General features: G+C 40.2%; 2 protein-coding genes across 6 annotated transcripts in view; one reads left to right on the plus strand and one right to left on the minus strand.

Annotated features, from left to right (window-relative positions):
* Nucleotides 1-6544, minus strand: part of LOC127413604 (exportin-5) — a 120374-nt gene extending 113830 nt beyond the window's left edge. Inside the window, exons 1-6 of one of the 2 annotated variants that reach the window (XM_051650871.1) lie at nucleotides 6303-6544; nucleotides 5871-5992; nucleotides 5717-5789; nucleotides 5496-5633; nucleotides 398-580; nucleotides 229-255 (exon numbers count right to left, since the gene is read on the minus strand). In XM_051650871.1, the coding sequence (XP_051506831.1) occupies nucleotides 229-255; nucleotides 398-580; nucleotides 5496-5633; nucleotides 5717-5789; nucleotides 5871-5992; nucleotides 6303-6404 (645 nt within the window). In that variant the 5' untranslated portion in view covers nucleotides 6405-6544. Of the gene's footprint in view, nucleotides 1-228; nucleotides 256-397; nucleotides 581-1513; nucleotides 1670-5495; nucleotides 5634-5716; nucleotides 5790-5870; nucleotides 5993-6302 lie in introns of those variants that run through there. The other variant, XM_051650872.1, reaches the window with a different exon arrangement.
* Nucleotides 6545-7405: 861 nt separating this feature from the next.
* tp53bp2a (tumor protein p53 binding protein, 2a) overlaps nucleotides 7406-19867 on the plus strand; it is a 120445-nt gene continuing 107983 nt past the window's right edge. For all 4 annotated transcript variants that reach the window (XM_051650873.1, XM_051650874.1, XM_051650875.1 and 1 more), the window contains exon 1: nucleotides 7406-7854. In XM_051650873.1, coding sequence (XP_051506833.1) covers nucleotides 7846-7854 — 9 coding nt within the window. In that variant the 5' untranslated portion in view covers nucleotides 7406-7845. The remainder of the gene's footprint in view (nucleotides 7855-19867) is intronic.

Genomic DNA, 19867 nt, shown 5'->3' on the forward strand with positions numbered 1-19867 from the left:
CCCACCGAGCCACCCCCCATAACTGTCCGCACCACTTTTTTTTTAAAACAAAGTGACGCCCATGGTCAAGGTTAACCTTCTCAGGCAAACACTAGATGCTCAGTGCACAGCGAACAGAATTATTTAAAAGAATAATTACTAATAAAAAGTAGAAAAAAATATATGCATGAACTATAATGTGGCCAGAGGCCATTCCAAAGCTCACTTATGTATACTAGCAAAACTCACCTTTGACTCCTGTCCAACAACGGTTTTCTAGAGAACAACATGGAAAAATTCACTCAAATCATGTGAATGCCTCAGTATTAATTTACATACATACAACAAATGAAGATAAAATCACCTAAATACTTAAAACATGCTTCACCATGTGCTTACAAATGTACAGAGAACTAACCAACTTCTGGTACTCGTTTACATGGAGCTGCAGTATGCCAAGCAGGAAGGTGAAGATGCTGTCCATATTCTGCGTGAGGGTTTGCTGGATATCTCGCCGTCTTTGACTGGGAAGCGTCTGAAATGTTATCACATCCTCAGCTAACCGCAGCAGGACAAGCATCACAAGTTCTGTTTGAGCATCCTGAAGAGAATTAGGGAGGATGTAATTGTTTAATCAAATAGTAAATGACTATTCTCATAGTCTTATTGGCAATGGTGGCTCAGTGGTTAAGGTTCTGGGTTACTGATCAGAAGGTTGGGGGTTCAAGCCCCAGCACTGCCAAGATACCACTGTTGGACCCTTGACCCTATCTGCTCCAGGGGCATCGTATCATGGCTGACCCTGCACTCTGACCCCAGCTTAGCTGGGATATGTGAAAAAAAGAATTTCACTGTATATGTGCAAATGTATAATGTGTGATAAATAAAATTATAATTATTGAAGGTCAGATCTACATTGTTTGTGAGCAGCTAATGTGGGTCATGGGCATAGCACCACCAAATGGCAGCAGGAAGTAAGGCAATTTTAACAGACTTTGAAATAGACCTCGTCTTTACGTGAACTGCTTAAAAATGAATGGTCCACAATAGCTGCATAAATGTTATCATCCCCCATTACTAAACATACCACTGAATTTTCATCGAAATCATCCAATGTACACAGAAGTTATAAGGAACTTCCTGTTTCACATTTTTGCCCTTAATTTACTGCCTCACCATGGCAACACCATTCAAAATATCTATGCGCAATTTAGCATCTTCAATGTTTTTTTTCATAATGTTGCCTAAGTTTGGTGCAAGACACATGAATCCCCTAGGAGTATTCAAAAGTTCAGAGCCTGCAATTTTCAAAAAATGCACATTCAATCCAAAATAGCAGACTTCCGAGTCACGTGGCGCCATGTGAGGGTCGGACGTATGAACGACGAGCTCTGCACACTTTGCTAGTTTTAAAATCCTTTTTGTATCATAAACCGGTAAGATTCGATACACCCTGCTACATAACTGTTCTAAGAAGTCAACATGTCAAAGAATTCAAAATCCTCGGGATCTGGAGATATTAAAAGACACTTACGTGCTCAAGCTGATACCTCAGACAGGGCCGCAGACCAGGGACTCTGTTTGGACGGTGCGGCGGGAGAAATTCAGCGGCAACTGTTCAGCATGTCTGTAATGCTGCTGAAAGTCATAGCAGACCTGGAGGATCTTGTTGAAATACGTCGATCAATTACTGCGATGGAAATAAAATTCTCTGAGTTGGTTACAAGAATCGGGGACGTCGTGGGACAGATCGATTATCTGGAGTCATCGGAGAGGGAATTAGCTGCTAACCCGCTAGCGACAAAAATAGACTTGGGACGCGTTTGGGAAAAACTGGAGGATTTGGAGAATCGTAATCAATGATACAATGTCCGAATTGTTGGAATTCCTGAGCATGAGGAAGGCCGAGATATGGTGAAATTCCTAGACGAGCTCTTTCCAAGTCTGCTCGACATAACAGGCCAAAATCGAGTGAGCTCACAGAGTCTCGGCTTGCAGATCCACTGAGGGAGACAGGCCCCGATCAATTCTGGCCAAATTTCTGAGATCATCCAATAAAGATCTTGTGTTATGCGAGGCAAGGAGTAAAGGAAGGCTTTCTTGGAAAAACCACAGCATTTTCTTGTTCCTAGACTTTGCGAATACGACAAGAGAGAAACGTGATTGATTTAAGGAAAGCAAGAAACTCTTACATCAGTGCAAAAGTGATCTTTCGTGATGTTTCCGGCCAAACTGAGAAAAGATACTAAGGATGGCCGCAAAATATTTACATGCCAACAGCAAGTGATGTCCTTCACAGAGACAATGGGGTGAGTAAGCCATTTGGTGATTTTCATGGTGCTCCCAAGTGAGCTTCTCTCATTTAACATACACTTGACTGTCTGAAGAAGCTGGGGGCCTTTTTGTTTCTTTTTGTTTTGGTTCCGCTTAGCAGCTGGAGTTTGTTTTGTGGAATAACACTCCTTCATGAAACTTTTGCATCGACGGAAGGTCGAAGGTCGTTTTTGCACTGATGTTCCCGGCCAAATTGAGAATAGATACTAAGGATGGCCACAAAATATTTGCATGCCCACAGCAAGCGATGTCTTTCATAAAATCGATGGACTGAGGAAGTCATGGTGTGTTTCTCACGTTGCCTTCAAATGAGAGCTTGTCTCGCTGAACACTTGCCCGTCCGAGAAAACTGATTATTATAATTATTTATCACCAGTAGATTCGAGGGATGCCTTTTGTTACCGCAAACTTATGTCCAGGATAATGATGATTACTGGAGCTTATGAATAGGAGAAAACCACGTAAGACTACCAGTCACTGCTTATCACCGTCTTAGCAAGTTGTATGAAACGTGACTAAACAAAACTATCATCTGGTTATGAGCAAGCAGTAGGTGGCCGAACCAGATGATATTATTAAACCCAGCAACCACTGACTATGAACGGAACTGGCGATTTTGTGTCTGTGAGATCTATGTTTATTAATTAATCGGCCGGCATATGACTCTGAGTGACAATCAGGACCCGAATGAAAAGATAATGAAAGTTAGGACGATTCAGAGTAATCAATAACTTAAAAAAATGAAATTAAAAGAATGATCAGAAATCAATTAGAGCTTAAATATAAATTAGAGGTTCAATTTAAATTGGAGTCAGATTAATATTAAATTGGAGTCAGATAAAATTAATAATGGAGTCAATTGATAAAGTGCAAATTAATAATACGTTTTTTTGCTTCAGCGCTCAGAAAATACAGAACAATGCAGAAACCTTCAGCCATTTTATTGGAATCCGACATCGGACTATTAGTTTGTCCCTTTTTACACCGCCAACCATGACACAAGCCCGGATCAGTCTGATTCTTAATAAGGACAAAGATCCAAGCAAGTATAAGAGTCACCGTCCAATTTCCCTGATCCAGCTAGATGTAAAAATATTGTCAAAAATTCTGGCTAACCGATTAAGTTATGACATCTCTTATACATATAGACCAGGCGGGGTTTATGCGGGGCAGATTATTTTACTCTGGATAGGGGCACCCGGCAAGGTTGCCCTCTTTCCCCATTATTATTCTTTCTTGCCCTGGAACCATTAGCAGCCACCATAAGAAGAGAAGACAACTTTCTAGGGGTGGTGGAGGGAAATATGGCGCATAAGCTTTTGCTTTACGCTGATGATATTTTATTATTCGTCTCCAACCCCATCAGATCTATGCCTTGCCTCCACAGAATTATTAATTCCTTTTCTAAATTCTCAGGATACAGAGTCAATTGGTCTAAATCTGAAGCTTTGGATCTGACAGTGTACTGCCCAGTAACGGCTTTTCAGCCGGGCGCCTTCCAGTGGCCCAAACAGGGCATTAAGTATTTGGGCATTTTATTCCCAGCAAATTTGTCTGATTTAGTCAGAGTTCATTTTGACCCCTTAATAAAAATATTTTTGAGTGATGTGGGCAGGTGGGCTTCATTACATTTATCTATGATTGGGAAGGTTAATGTTATTAAAATGAATTGTATTCCAAAATTTAACTACTTGCTATAATCTGTCCCTGTAGATGTCCCCCTCTCTTATTTCATCTGGAATGGTAAGAGTCCTAGATAACATTTCAATAAGTTACATAGGTGGGCTAGGCCTACCCAAGATTTTGTTTTATTATTATGAATTCGGTCTTAGACATTTGGCTCATTGGTAACTTCCACATGAGAGAGCCCCTCCCAGGTTTTGTATTGAACAGGAAGTTCTTGCCCCTATTTCGCTATTGCAAAGCCTATCAAACTAATCGGAGAAGTTAAGTTACACCCCGTTATCTCGCATTTGCACTCGGTATGGACAAGTGTCCAGAGTGTTTAATTCGGACATTTATTTAAATGTTGCCTCAAGCATATGGCTGAACCCCAAATTATGTATTAATAAAGTCCCCTTTCTGCTGGTCAGAGTGGATTGTGAGGGGGGGGTCGCTACACTCGGTAACCTATATGAGAGTGGAGTGTTGAGATCCTTTGAAAATTAGGTTCAACATTTTGGGATTCCCAGATCTCAGTTCTTTAGGTATTTACAGCTGCGCCACCTGCACTGTACTATTTTTGGGAGTTGCATACACCCCCCTAAAACGGCAGATACACTGCGAGTGGTGATTACTGCTTTTGGAAAAGGTCATGAGGCATCAGTGTATTACTCCCTGCTAATTCAGAGTCTGGGGGATGGAGCTTTAACTTCTATCAAGAGATTATAGAAGAAAGATTTAAACTTGGTATTGGCGGGAGTGTGGGCAAGGATTCTAAAAAATGTCAAGTCTGTATCTAGAAATGCAAGGATGCGCCTTAAGCAGTTCAAGATTTTACATAGATTCTGTTGGACCCCCTCTAGATTTTATAGGCTTGGTCTTAAAGTCACCCACCTGCTGACAATGCCAATCAGAAGACGGGGACACAACCCATGTTTTTTGGGGATGTGTTAAGATCCAAGAATTTTGGTTGAGGGTTCAGAGCTTTATATGTGACATATTGGACACTCAATTTTCATTTTGCCCCAGACTCTGTATCTTAGGCAATGGGGCGGTCATTAATATTGGGGATAGTTATTTAAAAAGTTGGGTCCTAGCCAGAGTTATGATCAACCTCAGGGGGTGGTAGTCGGCTGGGGCACCCTCATTTCACGAGTGGTGTGGGGAGATGGGCAGGGTAGCAGAATTTGAGGAGGTGATTTTTAGAAGGCTGGGAAAATGGGATTTGTTTGATAGGAAGTGGGGTGGATATTTGGCTTTTTAGGAGGGTTCTCGGGGAGGGGCAGTGGAGCGGGATTTCTAGTTTAGACGTGTATGTGCATTGTTGTTTTTTTGAAAGCATACATTTTTTATTTTTATGTTCTAATTGTTGGTGACCACTGCAGTGCATGTTTGTGTCGGGTGGGGGGAATGTTCGGGGGGAGGGGTTTAATGTACATAATTGATTCTGTATTTTATGTTGTGTTTGTTTGTCTTATGAATGGAATCAATAAAAGTTGTTAATAACAAAAAATATATACCCCCATAGCAGTCAAGGCCTCCATCTCCTTGAGCATGTCAGGCCAGTGCTGAGGCCACTCTCGTTTGATCATCTCCACTACTATGCGTGAGAGAGCATCCTTAATGTGACATTCCTCCTCCAAAATCGGATGTGTACCCTGCAACAGGCCATTAAGTCGTTCAATGAGAAATAAATCTTCATAAAGTGCATTGAGAAAAATTAAAAAATGTTGTTGCTCACTTTTGATAACAGCTCCATGGTGCAGTTTTTCAACTGCAGCTTTTCCTGCAGTGGCATGTTATTCCACTGAAACCTGTTAATGGAAAGATGTGTTCAATTAACGCTCACTATTTCCACTAAGATGTGCACACACTCAATGGTTTCACACACTTACTTTACCACATGTTCCAGTATCTGCAGCCCAAAGTGTCTGACCACTGCTGTCTGTGACTTTTCGACTAACTGAAGACCACAATCCACACAAAAGGGGCATTTGTCTTTGAACTCTTCAATAAACTACAATGACCAGGAGAGAGAATATTAACAACATAAACGCATGGTTACCAAAAGGTACATGCAGTATTCTGTGTCTATGAGCATCTTAAGTACTAACTAAATCATCATGTCGCCAGCAACTGGAAATCAAAACTTAATATTTGCTCGTTTGTGTAACAAAACAGTAATATTAACTAAAAATAATATAAGTACCATTAACTGGGGCTGCTGAAACAAATGTTCTTCGCAATTGGTTTCCATAATGTGTATTTACTAATAAATACATTCATAATAAGTGTTCAATCGTATTCGACACTTGTCGATAATTCACCTTAAGGGCCTCCAGGCGGTATCTCTGACTGGATTCTGCGTCCATCATTACATTCACAGCCTTTATAAGCTCATCACACATCGCACGCACCGCTTCGGCCATGGCTTTCAAACTCGTCCAGAAGTTGGAATGTAAAACAAGGTAAACAAAAACCAAGAAATAAACCGTACGGCAAGCTTTGCTGCTGGTTCGTTAAGCATGTATGAATCCACAACACACAAAACGTGGTAGGTCGCCTGAGAAACGCCTCAATCAAGATGGCGGAAGTGATATGAGCTCTGGGGATTGTAGTTTTTGACAGCAAACTATTGTTTGATGGGATTAACTGGACTAAACTTTTTTTCTTTTTTCTTTTTTTTTCTTCTTCTCTGTCAATATGAAGTGGAAGGTTGCCTGGTTAGTTCCTTTCAGTCTATTACAAATTTTATTAGATAAAGGAGGTCCACTTTAAGATTTTACATAGCCTTTATCTATCAAATCAACTCTTAGGTTGCTAAATATCCTGACATTTTATATGTTTTTACTTTCCCTAATTGGTACAAACCATAGTCTCTTTCATTCCGTGAAACACAAAAGGAGATGAGGGTGAGTAGTATAAATGACGACAGTATTTTCATTTGTGGGCAAAACTTGAAAAAATATGTAATGAAAGTACATAAAGATATTACACTTTGACAAGAAATACTTTTTTAATCTATGAAAAATAATGCAGTTCTTTAATGTATTGTTAACCTCTTTATTTTGTTAGCTATAATGTATTCGTTGGCAAATTTTTTAACTTAACCACCAATGTCGAGATTTAGCTTTAGGTACATCTGAATAGCCTGTAACAATCTTACAGACTATTAAATAATAATAATATTAATAATAATAATAATAATAAATTAACCACTACAATTATATGCTCTATGTTTCTAAACAAACTGTTGTGAGGGTATGTTAAAATGCATTGTTTATTACAGTCTGTACTTGTATACCATGTTCTTTTATTCTGTACCAGTATCGCATTATTTACAATCCTATTCTAGCAACAAAAAGGAAGCCACCGAACGAGTTAGAACGAGGCTTTCCGGAGGGATGAGTTTTTCCGTGTGTGACGTCACAGTCTATCCAGGCAACAGGCTTTTAACGAAGGCGGAGAATGGCACGGAAATATTTAAAGAAAAAAATAACAAAACTTCCAAAGTAACTGTAATAGGAATACTGAAAATACACTACCACTTGAACTTGTCATCTAAATGTTTTAATCAGTTTTTGGTAAAGAAAACCGTCGATATTCGTGATCTCTGTCTTCCGATGTTCACTAAAAAACACTCGCTTAAGGAAAGTTTAGGAAGGCCTCAGACTTCACACCGTTTGGCACTTTGTATTTTACTGAAGACGGATTGTTTGCCTAACATCTGCCTTATATAATTTTTCGCTTTAATAAAGAATAAGACAAGACAACGGTTGGTCACAAATAATAGTATTACAGTTGAATGACTGAAGCTTTCTAACTGGACGAAACTCGCGGTGGAAAAACAATCTGCGGCACGACGCGACAATGATGCCGGTGAGTAGAGCGAACTTTGTTTCTAGTTACTCTCTTGTGCAGGTCAGCAGTCTTCTCTGCTGTTGTAACAGGTCAAAATACTGTAATACCATCATCTATTTTTATTTGCTTATGTATTGTCTTGAGCTTTTCATTCCTGATTTTGTCCATTTGCAGACTTTGTCAGTGTACAAAGAATCCTCGGGGCCTTGAGAACTTCCACCGAATTACTCAAAGTTCAAATGATTAGACATCTAATGTCAGAATGTTAGATAATCAAATAGTTTTATTTTTACCTAGTGGGTACAGTCATTTAGACGGGTCAATTACGCATTAAATAATGTAGGTTTTAATTAATGTAATTAATTTAATGTAGGTAATTAAAGAGAGCAGCATGTCAGCATGAGATGTTATGCATGACTGTAATTACAAAATGTATTAAAAAAAAAGGAAAGGAGGGCTGATTTTCACTTCAAGTACTCATCGCTTTTCTTTGCAAGTTTGTTTTAAAAGGTTTATTGAAGTTTAAACTGCAGTGAACGTCACGTTTTTGTTGGTGGCTAAGCTTGTGAGCATGTTTTTTTTTGTAATTAACATTTTTTTATTGATTCCTACAGAAAATAAAGAAAAGCAAAGCATATATACATAGAATCAACATTTAAACCCCACATTTACCGCTCCCTATCCCCAACCACACCCTGACCCTCAACAAACATTTCTGTGGTCACACATGAGTATATACACACACACAAAAAAGCAAACATACAAACAAAAATATATAGAGAGAGGGCCTGGGTAGCTCAGCGAGTAAAGATGCTGACTACCTCCCCTGGAGTCGCGAGTTCAAATCCAGGGCGTACTGAGTGACTCCAGCCCGGTCTCCTAAGCAACCAAATTGGCCTGGTTGCTAGGGAGCATAGAGTAAAATGGGGTAACCTCCTCATGGTCGCTATAATGTGTGGTTCTCACTCTCGGTGGGGCACGTGAAGAAAAGTGTGAAGCCTCTACACGCACTGGGTCTCCGTGGTAACACGCTCAAGTCATGTGATAAGATGCTCGGATTGACTGTCTCAGACGTGGAGGCAACTGAGATTCGTCCTCCGCCACCCGGATTGAGGCAGGTCACTATGCCACCATGAGGACTTAGAGCGCATTGGGAATTGGGCATTCCAGATTGGGAAGAAAAGGGGAGAAAAAAGAAAAAAAGAAAAGAAATAACCTTCTTTCTTTTTATGGTGTGCCCCAACCCATTCACATTCCACGTGGAGAGAGACAATCCACTCATATTAACATCTGACATTTTGACATATTAGAAAAAATAGATTTTGTGTCAAAAGCAAAATTATAAAGACCACATTCCAACATTAGTGCTACAATCAAACCCCGAACTTCCCCCAGAACCAAACAAACAGAAAAAAGATAAAAGTGCGTATTAACCCCGCGCACGACGACGCCAACCGGCGTCCATCCTTCTAAACTCAAACAGTCCATGTACGCCTGAGAGCCCCCACGAAAACTTTGCTGTCGGATTGCTCAAGTCCGGTGTTTCTATACAAATTTTGTATAGAAACAAATAGAAGAAAATCTATTAAACAAACTCCAGCCAATAGGCGGGATAAACACAAAGAGCGTGTAGATTCATCCACATAACTGTTCCGAAGGTGTGTTCCTCAACAAAACAAACTTTAGCCGCTAGTGGAACCAGCACACAAAAAAATTTAAAAAGCCATTCAGTTACCTTGGGCAGTCAAACGAATGTTCAGTGAGCCGGCCCATTCGACTGGTACCTGAGTGCAACAGATGACCCAATCACTCCAATGTCCTGCAAGAAATACTCCACAAAACAAACTCCAACCAATAGGAGGCATAAGCACAAAGAACGTGCAGATTCATCCACAACACTGTCCCGAAGGTGTGTTACTACACAAAACAAACTACAGCCGCTAGGTGGAACCAAAAAGGTGCCCTGTTTCCTTGGACGGTCAAGTGAATGTTCACTGAGTCAGGCCCACTCGGCTGCAACCTGAGAATCACGCAATGACATACTCCCTCCATTGACTTTATGAAGGACATCGCTTGTTGGGGACATGTAAATACTTTGCGGTCATCCTTAGAATCTATTCTCAATTTGTCCGGGAACATCAGTGCAAAAGCGACCTTCCGTTGATGTAAGAGTTTCTTGCATTCCTTGAATCGATCACGTTTCTCTCTTGTCGAATTCGCAAAGTCTGGGAACAAGAAAATGTTGTGGCTCTTCCAAGAAAGCCTTCCTTTACTCCTCGCCTCGCGTAACACAAGATCTTTATCGTATTATCTCAGAATTGATCGGGGCCTGTCTCCCTCGGCGGATCGCGGAGCCTGAACTCTTTGAGCTCACTCGATTTCCAGCTTATGGCCTGTTATGTCGAGCAGACTCTGAAAGAGCCTGTCCAGAAATTCCACCATATTCTGACCTGCTGCTCGCTCAGGAATTCCAACCATTCGGACGTTATTCCGCCGACTACTATCTTCCATATCCTCCAACTTTTCCCAGATACGCTCCAAGTCTGCTTTGGTCACTAGTGGATTAGCAGCTAATTCCCTCTCCGATGACTCTAGATAATTGATCCGTTTCTCAACATCCCCCACTCTTGTAACCACATCAGTGAATTCCATCTCCATGGCAGTGATCGATCGATATATTGCAGCAAGATCCTCCAAGTCAGCAACGACCTTCGTCAGCATTGCCAACACAGCAATTTACAGCGAATCTCTTTCACCCAAATTGACTCCCTGGTTCGAGGCCTCCGGAGGGGCGTCAGCTTGAACACGTAAGTGTCTTTTAATGTCTCCAGAGCCCGAGGAATTTGAATTCTTTGACATGTTGTCTTCCTAGAACATTTATGGATCAGGGTGAATCAAATATCACCGGTTTATATCATTAAAAGTATCAAAACTAGCAAAGTGTGCAGAGCTCGCCATTCACATGTCCGAACCTCGCATGGCGTCGCGTTACTTCCAGTTTGTGATCATTGTTGAAATAATTTCTCACACAACATCTGTAAGAGTACAGACACTAATTCAACACAATATTTAGCTAGCTAACAAATAAAACAGTAAATAATCACACTCACCCTCAATTAAAGAGGTGTCCCTCAGAATATAGTTTGTCTTACTTTTCAGCTTTTTTCTTTTTCATAATATCAATCTTATCAATAATCCTAGGGATGTACCTAAAGCTAATTAGGGGAAGGTTGTGTCATGATACCATAAACTCAACAGCAGGTGTATTTTTTCAGGGAAATTATTTTAATGGCTACTACTTGCAGGCAATACCTATAATTCAGTGGGAGAAACGCAAGGTTAATGATTGTCAATAGAGTTAAAGATGTGACTGAACCTCCAGTCGGTAAATGCTTGTTTCAGCGGAGCAGAGATCAATGCTCATTGGACGAGGCTCTAAAACAGAGGTGCCCAAATGTTTTCCTACAAAGGGACAAAAATCAAACTTGATTGAGGGCTCTGGGCTGCAAGTAAACCTTGCATTATTTCAAACTGTATTATATTAAAATATAAAAGTTGCCCTGGATCTCCTCTTTTATGATTTCATAATTAAAAAAAAAACAAAACATTACTTTACAATCTTCTAAATTAATGCAATGAAAAGCTGCGTCAATGAAGAGAGTATGAAGAGTGCTTTTGTATCAGAAAAACATATTTATTTAATTGAACTTAAGGCTTTCAATCAATGTACACTATGTCTCAGAGAGTCTCAGAAAGTACTGTAACATGACATTACTGTGGTTTAACGAATCCGTGCACAATGTTACATTCTAAAAGAAATGAGACTGATTCCAAGAGCATGTGTTTCTTGTTTGTAGTTCTTTGCTAAACACAGATAAGGAAGGCCTCTGTTTGACTCACAATGTTAGGACAGCCTGACTGAGCTTGTTGGCTTGTTTTTATTGTTACTGTAATAGCTTAATTCAGATTGAGCTGTGTGAATACTGTGACACTGAGGTTGAAAGATGTTTGTAGCCAATTTGTTAAAAACTTAAGTGACACAAAAAACACTGTAAAGTGTACAGGGAAAAAAACTCAGATTCTCTCTGTGACGTCACTTGCACTCTGCCAAGAACACATATGTTGCAGTCAGTTCGTGTGTGCTGTTATCTTAGAAAGCAGGTGATCTGAAATTCCAACCTACCTGCGCAGGATGATCTCTCAGTAGTTTAACTAACATGTTTAAAATTACACCATAAGTAGCACATCTTGTCAAGATGAAGAAGAAATCAGCATGTGCTGCAGCCATGAGTGTAGGTAGTTTACATTTCATTGCCAACAGTGGCAAGTAGACTATTACATTAAAGAGTGTCATTTTAAACAATTCTACTATTTTAGCCATTAATGGGGTATTTTTAAGTCATTGACAATATTTATTATTTTTGAAGACATGACTGGATTGATTGATGCCAGTAAATAAAAGTTTCACTGTACAGTAAAAAAGTATGGTATCCACATTTGGTACATTACAGTATGGCATTTGGTTAACCAAATTCAGATTAGTTTGTTATTAGTAGTAGTAGTGTTATATAGCCAATTATGAATATTGCATTTTATAAGTGAACAGAGGTCCCCAGCTCAAATTTTTGTTTTTGATCATTTTTAGCATGGTGAAAGAAATACATAATTGATTATCAAAGCCAAAAAGGTTAATTGCCATGGATCGAATTTTCGCCAATGATTTTGGAGCTAAATTACAGTAAAAAAAAAACCTTAGAAAAGTGGCAGTCATAATTTTTTACACATAGATAGGTAGGTCTAGTAACAGACCTCTACACCGTCCCCTTAAATTCACCCTCATGCCATTCCAGATGTGTAGCCTATGACTTTCTTTCTTCTGCAAAACACAAACAAAGATTTTAAGAAGAACATCTCAGCTCTGTAGGTCCATACAATGCAATTGAATGGTGAACATAAGTTTGAATCTCCAAAAATCTAAAGCCAGCGTTTTTTTTTTTTTCTTTTTTTTTTTCTCCATACATCTACATAAGCAAAATACATATTCTTCACAACTTCACAGATCTTCAGTGTGTCTGATATCAACATGCTTGGACACTGATGACAAGTCTGAACTTCCGAAGCTCCTTTAACACATATACTTCACTAAAATAATGAAGAATTGTTGTATTTGTGCTTAGAAAAAATGTCAAATGTATCTGGGAGAAACAGTGCGAGAAACAGTGCGGCAGTTTTATTTGTACTTTGTCTTTTGATTTTTGTTTTGCAATTTATTATCATGCTGTCATAGTGATTGATGTATGTCGTCTTGAAACAAAGACCCTCCTCTTGAAATCTGAACACAAGTGGTCACAGGAGACACATTTAAGCGACAAGGTGTAAACAGCTATGGTGTTTCGCATGACCACATGTAATTGGATCAACCAAGACGCATCTTAAGACTAGGTGTAAACGGGGTAAATATGTCTTCTGATGTGATCCAATCGGTACTTTTGGGTGAGAACAAATCAAAATGTAACTCCTTTTTCACTGGGACACCATCAAAAATAAAGGGAAATAAGGGCTAACCTCTCTACCTTGGGCACACAGCTACTGCAATAAACAAGACAAAAAGAAAAGAAAATAATTGACAAAACCATTTGGCACATCATACATCGGGCAGCACTTAAGCAAACCTAGTGCAAAAGAAAGCAACTAGGGTATAATATGTAAACACAAAATACTGTATATTTCTTCAGATTAACAATTTTTATTGATTCACATATTTGAACATAGAAAAACAAAACATATATACAGTTGTGCTCAAAAGTTTGCACACCCTGGCAGAAATTGTGAACATACCCTTGAATGTTTGGCCTTGTTACAGACACACAAGTTGACACACACAGGTTTAAATGGCAATTAAAGATTAATTTCCCACACCTGTGGCTTTTTAAATTGCAATTAGTGTCTGTGTATAAATAGTCAATGCGTTTGTTAGCTCTCACGTGGATGCACTGAGCTAGATACTGAGCCATGGGGAGCAGAAAAGAACTGTCAAAAGACCTGCGTAACAAGGTAATGGAACTTTATAAAGATGGAAAAGGATATAAAAAGATATCCAAAGCCTTGAAAATGCCAGTCAGTACTGTTCAGTTACTTACTAAGAAGTGGAAAATTCGGGGATCTCTTGATACCAAGCCAAGGTCAGGTAGACCAAGAAAGATTTCAGCCACAACTGCCAGAAGAATTGTTCAGGATACAAAGAAAAACCCACAGGTAACCTCAGGAGAAATACGGGCTGCTCTGAAAAAAGACGGTGTGGTTGTACAATACGACGATATTTGAACAAAAATGAGCTGCATGGTTGAGTTGCCAGAAAGAAGCCTTTACTGCGGCAATGCCACAAAAAAGCCTGGTTACAATATGCCCGACAACACCTTGACACGCCTCACAGCTTCTTTCACACTGTAATTTGGAGTGACGAGACCAAAATAGAGCTTTATGATCAAAACCATAAGCGTTATTTTTGGAGAGGGGTCAACAAGGCCTATAGTGAAAAGAATACCATCCTCACTGTGAAGCATGGTGGTGGCTCACTGATGTTTTGGGGGTGTGTGAGCTCTAAAGGCACGGGGAATCTTGTGATAATTGATGGCAAGATGAATGCAGCATGTTATCAGAAAATACTGGCAGACAATTTGCCACTCTGGGGAGATCTGAAACGTGCGGTTCATGCAAGACGACCAAAGACTTTGCATGACCTGGAGGCATTTTGCCAAGACGAATGGGCCTCATAGACATCTATTACAAAAGACTGCAAGCTGTCATTGATGCTAAAGGGGCAATACACAATATTAAGAACTAAGGGTATGCAGACTTTTGAACAGGGGTCATTTCATTTTTTTTTTTTCTTGGTTGCCATGTTTTGTTTTATGATTGTGCCATTCTGTTATAACCTACAGTTGAATATGAATCCCATAAGAAATAAAATAAATGTGTTTTGCCTGCTCACTCATGTTTTCTTTAAAAATGGTACATATATTACCAGTTCTCCAAGGGTATGCAAACTTTTGAGCACAGCTGTACACAGAATCAACATTAACCCCCACTATTACCCCTCCCAATCCCCAATCTCACCCTGGCCCCCAACAACATCCCAGTGGTTGTAAATGATATAGACACACACAAAAAAATAAAAATAATAAAAAAATATAAGAATAATAATAATCACACATCCATAAATGACAGATATCCGCCCATTTCTCCACGAACAAGTTAAACTTCCCAACTCTTCTAAATGACCCTTCTTCAAAGGCGCCACCCTTCCCATCTCCAAGCACCACTCCTGAAATGAGGGCGCTCCAGCCGACCTCCAACCCCTTAAAAGTATCTGTCTGGCGATCATGACACTGGTTAAGACCCAACTCTTTATCTGTCTATTTTCAACATCGATGACCGCCCCATCACCCAAGATGCAGAGTCTGGGGCAAAACGATACCCGAGTGCCCAATACATCACACACAAAACTCTGAACCTTCAACCAAAACTCCTGGATCTTAACACACCCCAAAAAGACATGGATTATATCTACATCCTCTGATAGGCATCGCCAGCAGGTGGGTGTTCTTTAAGACCAAGCCTATACAATCTAGATGGGGTCCAGTAGAACTGGTGTAAAATCAGTAAGGCGCACCCTTGCGTCTCTAGATGCAGACTTTTTTTTAGAATCCTAGCCCACTGTCCCTCCTCCAATTCCAAGTTTAAATCTTTCTACCATAATCTCTTGAGAAAAGTTGAAGCTCTGTCCCCCAGACCCTGAATTAGCAAGGAGTGATACACTGATGCCTCATGACTTTTTCCAAAAGCAGTAATCACCACTCCCATAGTATCTGCCACTTTTGTATGCTATTCCCAAAAATAGTGCAGAGCAAGTGGCGCAGCTGTAAATACCTAAAAAACTGAGATCTGGGGAGCCCAAAATGTTGAACCAAATTTTCAAAGGATGTCAACACACTACTCCCATATAGGTCACCGAATGTAGTAACTACCCTCACAATCCACTCTGACCAGCAGAAAGGGGACTTATTAATACATAATTTGGGGTTCAGCCATTAACTCGAGGCAACATTTAGATAAATATCCGAATTAAACACTCTGGACACTTTTGTCCATACCGAGTGCAAATGCGAGATAACGGGGTGTAATTTAACTTCTCTGGTTAGTTTGATAGAAAGGCTTTGCAGTGGCAAAATAGGGGCAAGAACTTCCTGTTCAGTACAAAACCAGGGAGGGGCTCTTTCAGGTGGAAGTGACCAATGAGCCAAATGTCTGACCGACATGCATAATAATAAAACAGTCTTGGGTAGACCTAGCCCACCTTTGTCAATCGGCCTATGCAGCTTACTGAAATCTGGGATGCTTACCATTCCAAAGGAAAGACTTCACTATGCTATCAAATTGCTTGAAGTAAGAGAGGGGGACATCTACAGGTAGTTGAATTTTGGAATACAATTCATTTTAATAACATTAACCTTCCCAATCATTGATAAATGTAGTGAGGCCCACCTGCCCACATCGCTCGAAAACCTTTTTATTAAAGGGTCAAAATTAACCAAAATTTGTTGGGAATAAAATACCCAAATACTTAATGCCCTGTTTGGGCCACTGGAAGGCATGTATCTAGCCAAAAGCTTCCCTGCTTTGTCCCCTGACTGAAAATATGACTGTCTTGCCCTAAATGACCAAAACTACACCTTCCGTGACAATATAGTATTATATCTGTATTTCAATCAGGTAAATTCTCTGAGGCCATCAGACGACACTTGGAGCTTCAGTTCTGTCTCGGTGCTTTTAATATTCTCTTAGTTTTTGTGGTGTGTTCCGCACCGTCGGCTGAAGTCGGTCCCCGTTGGCTTTTTTCGGCCGATCGAGCATGTTGAATCGGCGGCAGAGCTCGTCGGTGAGTCGGATCATTCTGATTGGCTGTTCAGCTTAGCGAACCAGTGCACGAGAAGAAAAATGGAAGTGACAAAGCAAGCAAATGACGAAGAGGGAACACACAGAACACTCTTCTCATTTCTTTGCATTTCTTTTTACAAAACGTCAATATTTTCAAATGACATGGCTGTTTGGAACGAGGCAAGTGAAGACGAATTAATCAGTATGATTCAGGAGAGGCCAGCTCTGTACGACATTACGGAAAAAGTTATGTCAACCGTGTGGTGAAAGCTGAACTCTGGCGTGAGAATACAAACTTGTCATATCAGGTAAGATTTCCTTTTTGGCCCCTGAGGTCTTGACCCTCAGATGGCAACAGCACTGACACCTGGACCAGCACCCATGAAGAGCCCAGCTTCTTTGAGGCTGAGCCACGGCCCAGTACTCCCTTAGTTGAATCCACCATCTGTGGAGCTGAGTCCACAGCGCTGAGAGAGGAGCCTTTGCCAAGCACCTTCAAACAGTCAGCTGCTCCAAGTCCTCAGGGGAAGCGCAGCAGGAAGATGCTGGACGAATCCTCCAGTGAGGAGTCCACAAAATTGATGCGCACCACTGGTAAAACCCTGGAAAAGTTAGCATCCCAGGAAAACACCAATGATACCATCTCTGCCTATTGCAAAAACCTTGAGCACAGAATGCGGAAGTCACCCCCACATTTCCAGCACAAGGCTGACAACTGCATTTTCATGTATTCAGTGGGCCAGAACCATGCATTAGAAGCCTCTGACGGACAGTTTACACACCTGTAATGTTTTATGGCAAACAAAAATGTAAACAGATGTGCATATTGTAAATTGTATTGTAAATATTTCATGCACACTTGTATTTTATATAATATTTCCTGCACAATTATATTTTGTATTTGAAGTATCTACTATTTTTGTATTTTTATATCTTTGCCTTTATAAGAATTTTATTGCCCATTGTACTGCACATTGGAAAATAAAATGCTTTGACTTCGGGTTAAAGATACTTGCACTCATTTCTTTTTCAAAAAGGATCACAAAACAGTATGATGGAAAATTCAAAACTTTATTTTGCAATTTCAGACCATAGTCATAAAAGTGAAATCAAGGCCAAGTACTGGAAACAAACAAGTTTGTCAGTGTACTATATTCACACTTTTCCTATACTTTGCATACATATACACGTTATATTTTGCCCCACTGAAAGGGCACTGCACCAATGTCTGAATTAAATTACTGGCATAGTTTGTCCCTGAGCTTGGCTTGTGTTGTACTGTTGGTTGTGTGTGGCAGGGAGGCCTGCTGTAGGTCAGGGTCTTGTCTCCATCTTCCTGGGACAGTGTCATGATCTGGTCCTTCCTAGTCAATTCCCACCATGTATAGTTCACAGCACTCTGTACGCAGAAAGTTGTGCAGAGCACAGCAAGCCAAAACAATGTCCTCCATTTTGGCAGTGTTTTGAATATTAACGGTGGTTATAAAGACTCGAAACGGTTTGCTAGGATACCAAATGCTTTTTCTACCACCCTCCGAGCTCGCGAAAGCCTGTAATTGAAGATGCGTTGCTCTACAGATAGCCTGCGGTTCGGATATGGCTTCATGAGGTACTCCTTCGAGGGAAATGCCTCATCTGCCACAATGCAATAAGGAGCCAGCAGGTCAGATTCAGGAAGTGGTACAAGTGATGTTCGATGTTCTGTTCTCCAGGGCATTCTGCAGTGAGCATCCACCAAACACTCCACCATCTGAAATCCACCCATTGCAACCCACATCTGCATAGAGGAATCTGTAATTGCTGTCGACCAGTGCCATTAGAACTATGGAAAATGTATGCTTGTAGTTGTAGAATGTTGATAAATTTCCTGGCGGGGAGCGAAAGTTGACGTGTTTCCCATCCAGAGCACCCAGGCAGTTTGGGAAGTTCAACTGAGCCTGGAACCCATCAGCTACTTGCTGCCACTCTTCCACTGTGTCTGTGTCTGGGCACTGAAAAACAAGAAAATAAAATGTAAAACAAAAACTAGTTTCATATGTCAGACCCTTGATAACTCGTAATCATTTGGCCATGTTTCACTGTCCGAATGTGTACAAACTGCACTATAAACGTCTAAGTATAAAAAAAAATCAAACAGATATAACATGCATACATTCAGGTATTTCTCTTTTAAGACCTGGTAGATTGCTGCACAGGTTTCAGGACCGAATTGCCAAATTGTTGACATTCCCATTCAGAACTGGTAAGAAAGGCTCTTGAAGCTTTCTCCTGTAAATATTACAAGCACAAAACTCCATTATCAATACTGCAGGGTTCATAACTTCCTACACCTTTCCAGAGTCAAATCAAACACTTTTCATGCATTTTTAAGCACCTTACAACTGTGGTAAATTACATCAGAATCAGCTTTATTGCCAAGTACGCTTACACATACAAGGAATTTGTCTTGGTGACAGGAGCTTCCAGTGAACAGCAATTCAAAAACAATACAAAAATAGCAGCAACACATACAGTGCATCCGGAAAGTATTCACAGTGCTTCACTTTTTCCACATTTTGTTATGTTACAGCCTTATTCCAAAATGGATTAAATTCATTATTTTCCTCAAAATTCTACAAACAATACCCCATAATGACAATGTGAAACAAGTTTGTTTGAAATCTTTGCAAATTTATTAAAAATAAAAAACGAAAAACATAAACATGTACATAAGTATTCACAGCCTTTGCCATGACACTCAAAATTGAGCTCAGGTGCATCCTATTTCCACTGATCATCCTTGAGATGTTTCTGCAACTTGATTGGAGTCCACCTGTGGTAAATTCAGTTGATTGGACATGATTTGGAAAGGCACACACCTGTCTATATAAGGTCCCACAGTTAACAGTGCATTTCAGAGCACAAACCAAGCCATGAAGTTCAAGGAATTGTCTATAGACCTCCGAGACAGGATTGTATCGAGGCTCAGATCTGGGGAAGGGTACAGAAAAATGTCTGCAGCATTGAGCACTGTGGCCTCCATCATCCATAAATGGAAGAAGTTTGGAACCACCAGGACTCTTCCTAGAGCTGGCCGCCTGGCCAAACTGAGCGA

The sequence above is a fragment of the Myxocyprinus asiaticus genome, chromosome 23, assembly GCF_019703515.2.
Source record: "Myxocyprinus asiaticus isolate MX2 ecotype Aquarium Trade chromosome 23, UBuf_Myxa_2, whole genome shotgun sequence".
Classification (NCBI taxonomy): Eukaryota; Metazoa; Chordata; class Actinopteri; order Cypriniformes; family Catostomidae; genus Myxocyprinus; species Myxocyprinus asiaticus.